Source organism: Vanellus vanellus (genome assembly GCF_965231255.1).
Source record: "Vanellus vanellus genome assembly, chromosome: 5".
Classification (NCBI taxonomy): domain Eukaryota; kingdom Metazoa; phylum Chordata; class Aves; order Charadriiformes; family Charadriidae; genus Vanellus; species Vanellus vanellus.
Window position 1 is genome coordinate 70852150 of NC_138910.1, and position 9820 is coordinate 70861969.

Below are 9820 nucleotides of genomic sequence, written 5' to 3' on the forward strand. Positions count from 1 at the left end.
GGGGGGAGGGTGCCTAGGCCCAACATGGCGACGGGTGGGGGTGGGTGGACGGCCTGGCCTTGCCTTGCCTTGGCTTGCTGCAGGCCCCGAGTGCTGGGCTTGCTGTTGGTGGCACCGGGGCCGCAGTGCTCGGGGGGCTACGGAGGGAGCGTTTCTTGCCGGGAATCCTGCGGATGAGGTGGGACGGCTTTCGTAGGGGACCCAGCAAGAGGGGTGGTGTGGGGGTGGCCCTGCACCTAGCTGGTCGGCGGGGAATTGTAGAGGAAACGGGAGATGGGGTACGATGGGGAGATAGTCCTTTTGAGGTATCTAGCATGCTGGCTAGGGGAAGGGGCTTTGTGTTGGGATGTCTTTCAGGTGCCCAGTGGATGGGTGGGACAGGATGCCTCTCTGTAGATGACGTACCAGACCCAGAGAATAATGTAGGGTGTCTCCTGTAGGGTGCCTAGTAGGTTGGGATGGGGTGCTTCCCACAGGGTGCCTAGTACATGAGGTAGGTTGGGAGGTTGCTTCTCAAAGGGGACACCCGTCAGACACAGTGGAGGGAGCCTGTCTGCTTTGTACAGCCCTGCTTGCTTGAAGGCAGGAGGTGGATCTGAGTATCAATGATGAAGCTTCTCTGACTGCTGCATAAGGCTGAGTGCACTATGCGGATACCAACCTTGGAGAACTGAGGACTCAGAACCATGTCCTACCATGGCCAGGTGGGCTCTGTGCCATCCTCTGACTGTACTGCTTTCCATTCAGGTATCTCCAGGGACAACTGGCATAAGCGTCGCAAGACTGGGGGCAAGAGGAAGCCCTACCACAAGAAGAGGAAGTATGAATTGGGGCGTCCTCCTGCCAACACTAAGGTAGGTGATTTGCAGGGGTTGGTCAGTAATTGTGTTTTCATACTCAGGTTGGTGGTTGTGTGCCGTTAGACTTTTAAATACGTGCTGTATTTTGTGAGTGGTTAAATATCTGTCGCTGCTTCTTTAAAAGGTGGTATTTTCCCCTATGCCTATGGAAAGCAGTGATACATTTTTGCAATAAGAGGCAATTGGAGTGATGAAACTTTCACCTTAGGTAGATGCAACAGACCGTTTTGGTCACTTACCGTATCTGCCGATGCTGGGGTTTGTCATAGTTACACTGACCACATTGCCTTTGAGGTTAGGAGTTTGCTGGGCTGCTTTGTAAGCTGTGCAGCGTTCCAGCACCAACAGCACCCTGGTGTTTCTTTCTGACCATAGATTGGCCCACGCCGAATTCATACAGTGAGGGTTCGCGGTGGAAATAAGAAGTACCGTGCTCTTCGGTTGGATGTTGGCAACTTCTCCTGGGGATCGGAATGTAAGTACATCATAAGCCTGACGTGTTGGAAGGGAAAAATTTTACAGCTGTGCTGGTCCCCAGTACTGCTACGGAGTAGTGGGATGATGATGCACGTGTGGATTTGCAGGCTGGGTTTGAACATTGTGGAGCTTGCAGTGCTGGGTCTGAAGCAGCATGCATAGTGATGATAACTTTGACCTTATGTGGCCTTAGGAGACTTGGATGTCTGCTAAGTTCACAGTGATTGGAGTGTCATAGTTACACTGAGTGACATGCTCGGATTACCTTTTTACTGGGGGAGAACTACAGAGGGGCAAAAAAACTAAATATGGGTAGTTCTTCGTAAATGCAACTTCTTCCGTTTATTGATAAGCACTTATTAAAAGTTAAGTGGTCCCGTACAAGAGAGAAAGTTATTGAGGATTTTGTCCTAGGAACACACCCTCAGCAAAATTCCAGCATGTGCAGTTTACTTCATATTCCTGCTTTGCTAAGCAGAAACAGGAAGCACAGAAGCGAGAAGGGAGTCTCTAGTGTTTTCCCTGAGCAAAGTGGGTTTTCTTTGAATTACAAACTGAAAACCATATAACTTGAGCCTGGGCATGTTCAGTGTTAATCAGCATGATGGTAAAGCCAGCAGTTAGTAAGGTGGCATTTCAGTGGCCAGCATAGTGTGAGGGAGAAAGGACGTGCTTTCTTCTCCATGATCACAGAGCGTTGTCCGTATTGTGGCAAGTGCTGTCATTTATAGACATTATAAGTATATTCAGGATTGAGCCCCATGTGCAGTGTTAGTTGGCATTTGCTGAGGTATCTTCCAATCCAGATATTTTTTAGCATTGCTTAGTCTTATGCGAGATGAATTCCAGCATGGCCACAGATCACAGTTTCACACCTGGGGTGAAACAGTTTCCAGGTGGAGGCTTCTGTCCTAGCAACAGAAAGTTGGACTGATGAAAAATAGATGCATCTCTTAGTTAAATTTAATTCACTGCCAGGGAAGCTGGAGGATATTTAATGGGTGGATGAATGTGAGATGGTTTGAGGGTGTGTGTGAAATGCTGTGGAATGTATTCTCAGTTGTCTGATCCCTGTAGGTTTGAATTCATGCTCTTCTTTTGAAAGGCTGCACTCGCAAGACCAGAATCATCGATGTCGTCTACAATGCTTCTAACAATGAACTGGTGCGGACAAAGACCCTGGTGAAGAATTGCATTGTTCTCATTGACAGCACCCCATACCGGCAGTGGTACGAAGCCCACTATGCCTTGCCTCTTGGACGCAAGAAGGGCGCCAAACTGGTATGTCTGGGATTGTCATTGTCATCTTGACTCCTTGGAGAGTAGAGTCTGCCCTGCTAGAGGCAGTTAGCCATCGGGAGTGGACAGTGCCTGCCAGAAGAGGGTTGAGGACCCGTCAGTGATAACATTGGTTCTCTGGGCTGCATTCCTGTCAGCTCCCAGGATAAGGCTGTCTCTGTTAATGGAGTGTTTGGTACCATGGAGCTCTCTGAGGCATTGTACCCATTTGTGCACAAGGACCTGCTCGTCGATCTCTTTGGTCTTCTAATGATGATACCTTTGTCCAGTTCTGCTACTGAAGGGAGAGCGATGACATGTTATGATGCTGAGGAAGACTTTGCAGATCAGGTCCTTGTGCTGGGAAATCATTGCTTTGATGAGAGCCTTGCGGATTGCCTTTGATTTTGTTTAAGATCCAAACCCCAGACTGCTAGAAGGTATTTAACCCTCTACATGTAGCAACTCAGCTTAAGGTTGTCTCCTTGCATTAGAAACAAAACACTTTGAGCTGAGCGCTGCGCACTTGAGAAGCAAGAAGCGCAGGGAGAGCTTATAACCTGTCTGCCGGGACTTGCACCACACCCAAGTGCTCTCATTATGTCTGGAGAGGGAAAGAGTATTCACTTTTTTGGAGGAGGATTAACTCAACAAGGAAACCTTTGCAGTTTCATTTGTCTAAGAGCACCCTTCCCTAGGGCACCGTGCTTTGTTGTCAGCAGTGACTCTGGTTAGCAACATTGCGTTTCTTGGCCTCGAAAGTGAAACCACTTGGTTCTGTGGGGTTGAAGTATTTGTACCTCTGGAAGGTGCAACTTGGGAAACAGTACAAGAGAATACAAACGTTTCCTTGGTGTTAGTGGAGACCACCTGTGCTAGCAGAAGGTGGCCTTATGTTTAACCTTGTCTTCACTTGTTGTCTTGTTTTTAGACTCCTGAAGAGGAGGAAATCCTGAACAAGAAGCGTTCAAAGAAGATCCAGAAAAAATACGATGAGCGAAAGAAGAATGCCAAGATCGCGAGTATTCTTGAGGAGCAGTTCCAGCAAGGAAAGCTACTTGGTGAGTCCCTGGCAGCGTTAATGTGGGTGGTGGTAAGGGAGTCAGGGCACAAACAGGGTGCCAGAGCAGATGCTGTTCTTGGTCTTGGGATTACTTAAAGTTCTACTCACTGTGATAAAGTTAACTGCAGGGTGAAAGCGATGGGGTGTTCTCCATATCTGCAGGAGTATCTTCTGGGTCTTAAATGTAACATCTTTATCTTCTGGAGTTACCCCACTTGGGGCAGGAAGGGGAAATCTGTTTCTGGAGCTTGAATTGGTACATGTCCCAGCCAGGTCCCTGGAGTTGATCGTTCCTGGTTGGCCTTTGAGAAAAATAATGGGGCTCAAGACTTAAAAGATGAGTAAAGACCCGCGGGCTGCACCGTGTGTCAGAAAAATATGCTACGAATGTGTAACAGCTTTGGCCAGTTTCAATTTTTGGGGAATAGTTCAGTGTTCTGAAGTCTTCTGGTGATGAGACCTTTGTCCAGTTCTGCTACTGAATTTGAGCGATGACAGTTTGGAGATCTGAAGAGGACTTCATTAGGGACTCGGCCCAGCAGAGCAGATTCAAGATCATGATACCTTAGGGGAAGGTACTGAAGCCAGGACATAAATTGGTGTACCTGTTACTGATAACTTGCTCCTCCGAACTTTTGCAGAGAGACTGCCTGCAGTGGTTTATTTCACTTTTTGTATATACTGGGGTAGTGAATTATTAAACTTCTTTAACTGGATGACTTCTCCTTGCAGCCTGCATTGCCTCCAGACCTGGACAGTGTGGTCGAGCCGATGGCTACGTGTTGGAAGGCAAGGAATTGGAGTTCTACTTGAGGAAGATCAAGGCCAGAAAAGGCAAATGAATAAAAACTATTCTGCTCAAAGCACGAATAAAACCCAGAGTGTACTACAGTAGAGGGGTTGTATGCCTGTTTGTGTGTGCGGGGCGGAGGGGGCCTGTGTAGCTCCTCCTGCCTGTAAAATGTGAAGGAAGAAGGTTCTCTCTTGGAATCCTTGAGCGCTATTTGTGTCTTCAGGCAAGCTCTGACCCCACATGCTCTGAACTAAAACATCTCCCTGGGTTCTAGGACAGTGACTTAGTGGACCAAGTGGGCACGGAAAAGAGTTGTCAGACTTGGCTCAAGTGGAGAATTTCCAATACTGGAACCCCTGCGAGCAGGAGGTGAAAGGGATCCCGCTGCCCCAGGAGGGCTGTCCAGCGAGCAACTCCACAGCTGCGGTGCTGTGTTTCTTAGGCTCTGCATTTGTGCTAAGCCTGGCTGAAAATTTATCTTCAGCCTCTGCAGCTGGTACCTCCTGCCTCCGCTTTCCAGATCACATCCTCTGGGCCAGCAGCCCCTTTTCCTCAGTGTTTCATGCCTGGTTCTATGATTGCCTTCAGGGTCTGGTATCTTTTAACCAAACTTGGCTGCACTGGTCGTTGACCAGCTGGTCTTTCCCTGACCTCCTTGGTATCATTCCAGTGCAAGATAAATTCCTTCTAGCAGAAGGGCCAGGCTCTCGTTTTGGTCTGTCCCTTTCGAAAGCTGGGTACAAACTCCAGCTTTCTGCCCTGTCACTTGTGGTGGGATTGTAAAGCTGCGATGGAACAAAAGATTTTCTGGATGTTTGGGGGCATGAGATGTCATTCCTTGGGGCTGCTGTCTTTAAAGAAAGCTGGGGTGATGGATCTCTGCGTGTAGTTGCCAAATGCTTTGTGCAGGTGTTAGGGTGAAGTTAGGAGCCCATCTAAAGGTTGGTCCCAGGGCTGTGGGGAGCCAGACTCGCACATCTCCGCCAGCCAAGGGGGGACACTGCATGCTTCACCCCGCTCATATATTTTTACAAAAGCCTCATTGTTTCACAGCGTGAGGCGGACTACCTACAGCCCCAGCTTCACAATTTTTAGCTCTGAACTGAAGGAGATGGTCCGTGATCATCTTCATAGAATCATAGAATTGTTTAGGTTGGAAGGGACCTTGAAGATCGAGTTTCAGTCCCCCTTCCATGGGCAAGGTACACCTTCCACTGGACCAGGTTGCTCAAAACTCCATCCAGCCTGGTCTTAAAACACCTCCAGGTATGGAGCTTCCACAATTTCTCTGGGCAACCTGTTTCAGTGTCTCACCGCCCTCATAGTGAAAAATTTCTTCCTAATATCTAATCTAAATCTGCCTTCTTCCAGTTTGAAGCCATTCCCCCTCATCCTATCACTACATACCCTTGTAAAAAGTCCTTCCCCAGCCCTCCTGTAGGCCCCCTTTAGGTACTGGGAGGCCACTATAAGGTCTCCCCAGAGTCTTCTCCAGGCTGAACAACCCCAACTCTCAGCCTATCATCGTAGGAGAGGTGCTCCACCCCTCTGATCATCTTTGCAGTCCTCCTCTGGACCCACCCCACCAGGTCCATGTCTTTCTTATGTTGGGGGCTCCAGAGCTGGATGCAGTAGTCCAGGTGGGGTCTCACCAGAGCAGAGCAGAGGGGCAGTATCACCTCCCTTGACCTGCTGGCCACACTTCTGATGCAGCTCAGGATAAGGTTGGCCTTCTGGGCTGTGATCACGCATTGCCAGCTCATGTTGAGCTTCTCATCAATCAGCACCCCCAGGTCTTCAGGGCTTCGCTCGATCCATTCTCCACTGAGACTGTATTTGTGCTTGGGATTGCCCCAACCCAGGTGCAGGACCTTGTACTTGGCCTTGTTGAACTTCATGAGATTGGTGTGGGCCCACCTCTCCAGCCTGTCCAGGTCCCTCTGGATGGCATCCTTCCCCTCCAGTGTGTAATGCCCCAAGCAGAGCTGTGATGAGACACGTCTCTAATTTCCTGATGTGGATCATCTGCCCCACCAATAACTTGTGCTTGGTATTGTTAAGTTCTTCCAGCGATGCTCTGCCGCAGGTGGCAGCAGGAGGTGCTAGCGGGCTCAGGTGCCCTGGGCAGCGTGAGTTCATCCTGCCTTGCTGGCAGGGAGCTGAGGATGGGTCTGTGCCACAGAAGAAGGGACACCCCAACTGCATCAGATGATGGTACCCATTATCTTGATGGCCACAGCAGCAGGGCTGTGCTGTGGTGGGCTTGGCACTGCCTCGCAGCTCAGGTCCATGCTCCTGTGGACACCACAGAGCTGTGCCCAGCTGGGTACAACTGGCCGAGCTTTTGGAGTCCCTTGGCAGTGGGACCTGGGCTGGGTGGGACGTTTGCACAAGCACATTCCTTCTCCATAGTGATGCAGGGTAAACTTTTCCTGCTCTCCAGCAACGCCTGCTTTCCAGAGAGGTGGGGTGGAGGCGATAAAGGGCGCTCGGGAGGGATGTGTCACGGCTGCTTCCTCTTGAGTATGTTTCTTCTCGCCCTCTGCAGAGTGCAAACAGGATTCGGGGTGTTTCTGGGGGACTTTGTACAGATGAAGGAACTGAGGCTTATGGAGCAAGTGCCAACTTGGTGTCAGAGCAGGAGCTGTAACCCCGGTCCCTGGTGAGCAGGATGATTATGGCTGATTCATCAATGTGCGCTACTTGTAAAGTTACTGCTCCGAAAAATGCAGCTGCTAAGGGCGACGGCCCCTGGGAACAAAACCAGTGCCTATCGCCCACCGGAGCCACGCCGTAGGTGTGATGTGGGAACGGCACGGTGGCACCTGGCTCCCACGGTGGCACAGGCTGTGGGACCTTGCACGGCTGGGCCGCGGGATGTGTGGTTTCTGGTCTGGCCCTGACATCGCCCCCTGGGTGCCCACAGGGATTTAGCTGCCCGGCAGGAGGAGAACCTGCCCCGCACCGAGCCAGAAAGAGATGGGCAGGGGCTGGGGTTAAGCCCAGCTTTAGCCTGGCTGGGTTGATGAGGTGCCAAAGCCTGGTCTAAGGACCTTACCCACTTCTGCAGGTAGGTTAGAGGGCTGCTTTTTTTTAAAAAAAACTACTTTTCATACGATGAGCAGCCAGCAGCATAACCTAAGTGGGGTTACACGTCATCCTGAGTGCTGCTCCTTGCTGTTGAGTGGCTCTCTCAGCTCCACGCCATATTAACTTCAGAGTATTTTCACGGAACATGCTTCAACCCAGAAAATGTCCTTGTGGTTACACTTTAACAGGTCCAGCAGTGGCCTGGAGGGTAGCAGAGGAGGAGCAGGGCTGCCTTGCTGGGGGGAGATGGGAGCTTTAAAGGAAAGGTGGCTTTGGGAAAGGGGGGCTGGCAGGAAAGGGAATTTTTCAACAGCTCTGCTAATATTCTCAGGGGAAACACATGTGTCTGAGCACAGGACTCCTTCTACAGGGGCAGAAGACATCTTTCTCTTTTCAGAGTTACAGAATGGTCAGGGTTGGAAGGGACCTCTGGAGATCATCTAGTCCAACCTCCCTGACAGAGCAGGGTCACCTACAGCAGTTGCACAGGACGGCGTCCAGGCGGGTTTTGAATGTCTCCAGAGTCGGAGACTCCACCGCCTCTCTGGGCAGCCTGTGCCAGTGCTCTGCCACCATCAAGTAAAGAAGTTCCTCCTCATGTTTAGATGGAACTTCCTATGCTCAAGTTTGTGCCTGTTACCTCTTGTCCTATCACCAGACACCACTGAAAAAAGACTGTTCCCATCCCCCTGGCAGCCTCCCTTTAAGTATTTATACTTATATCCCCCCTCAGTCTTCTCTTCTTCAGTCTAAAAAAGACCCAAGTCCCTCAGCCTTTCCTCATAACAAAGATGCCCCAATCCCCTAATCATCTTTGTAGCCCTTTACTGGACCCTCTCCAGCTGTTCCCTGTTCTTCTTGAACCGGGGAGCCCAGAACTGGACACAATACTCCTGATGTGGCCTCACCAGGGCAGAGTAGAGGGGGAGGATGACCTCCCTCGACCTACTGGACACACTCTTCTTGATGCACCCCAGGATGCCATTGACCTTCTTGGCCACCAGGGCACATTGCTGGCTCATGGTCATCCTGTTGTCCACCAGGACTCCCAGGTCCCTTTCCACAGAGCTGCTCTCCAGCAGGTCAGCCCCCAACCTGTACTGATGCATGGGGTTATTCCTCCCCAGATGCAGTACCCTACACTTGACCTTGTTGAACTTCATAAGGTTTCTCTCCACCCAACTCTCCAGCCTGTCCAGGTCACACTGAATGACAGCACAGCCTTCCAGCGTGTCAGCCACTCCTCCCAGTTTTGTGTCATCAGCAAACACTGATGGTACACTCTATCCCTTCATCCAGGTCATTGATGAATATATTGAAGAGGAGTGGACCCAGTACTGAACCCTGGGGAACACCACTTGTTACTCACCTCCAACCAGGCTGCACCACTAATCACAACCCTCTGAGCTCTTATCTGTCAGCCAGTTTTCAATCCACGCCACTGTCCATTCATCTAACCCACTCTTCCTAAGCTTGCCTGTGAGGATGATGTGGGACACAGTGTCAAAAGCCTTGCTGAAGTCAAGGTAGACAACATGCACTGCCCTCCCCTCATCCATCCATCCAGTCACACTGTCGTAGAAGGCGTTTTTTGTTTCTTCTTTTTTTTTTTTTTCCCCCAGCTGTATCACTTGGTCTAATACCCCACAACCATCACTGGTGTCAGTCCATGGGGCTGTGCCCTTTTTACCCCAGGAGAAAGTGTGCGCTCCTTGACAAAATCCAAATTCACCTGCTTTTTGGATAAATGTGATGTCCCTGCTGTCTCACTGCTGGTGATGATTTCCACCGACAAGGAAGAATCTCAAAGCCGAGGTTGGCAATAGCTTTATTAATATTGAGGGGACATCTCCATCGTGGTGTTGGTTTTCTGCAAGACTAATGCCCTGGTCCTGTCCCTTGCCTGGGGTCTGGGCTGTCCCCTGTCCCCTGCGCTGAGCCTTGGGAGTAGGGAGTGAGCCTGGCCAGCTGCAAGTCAGTGGCACCATCACACAGATGGGCTGAATCCTGCAGTTTTGGGGCTAACACCTAGTGTTGAAGGCTGCCTGCCCAATCCCAAACCCACCAGGATATTCCCATCAACCTGGGGACGCATCTTGGCTCGGGGCTGGGTGGTGAAAGACCTGGCAATGTCCTGTTTCTGGGTGGGAGGTCTGAGGGGGGTGTCTGGGGACAGAGAGCTTTGTGGCTGGCAGTGGCAGAGCCTTGGGGTGGGAGCAATTATTCTGCCCCTGGAAAAGGGTTGCTTTTGGGGCTGCT

General features: G+C 50.7%; 1 protein-coding gene across 3 annotated transcripts in view; it reads left to right on the top strand.

The window, feature by feature from the left end:
• RPS8 (ribosomal protein S8) overlaps positions 1–4569 on the top strand; it is a 530873-nt gene extending 526304 nt beyond the window's left edge. For 2 of the 3 annotated variants that reach the window (XM_082484117.1, XM_082484118.1), the window contains exons 2-6: positions 747–854; positions 1236–1335; positions 2443–2618; positions 3547–3676; positions 4411–4569. In XM_082484117.1, the coding sequence (XP_082340243.1) occupies positions 747–854; positions 1236–1335; positions 2443–2618; positions 3547–3676; positions 4411–4520 (624 nt within the window). In that variant the 3' untranslated portion in view covers positions 4521–4569. The remainder of the gene's footprint in view (positions 1–746; positions 855–1235; positions 1336–2442; positions 2619–3546; positions 3677–4410) is intronic. The other variant, XM_082484116.1, reaches the window with a different exon arrangement.
• Positions 4570–9820: the final 5251 nt, after the last annotated feature.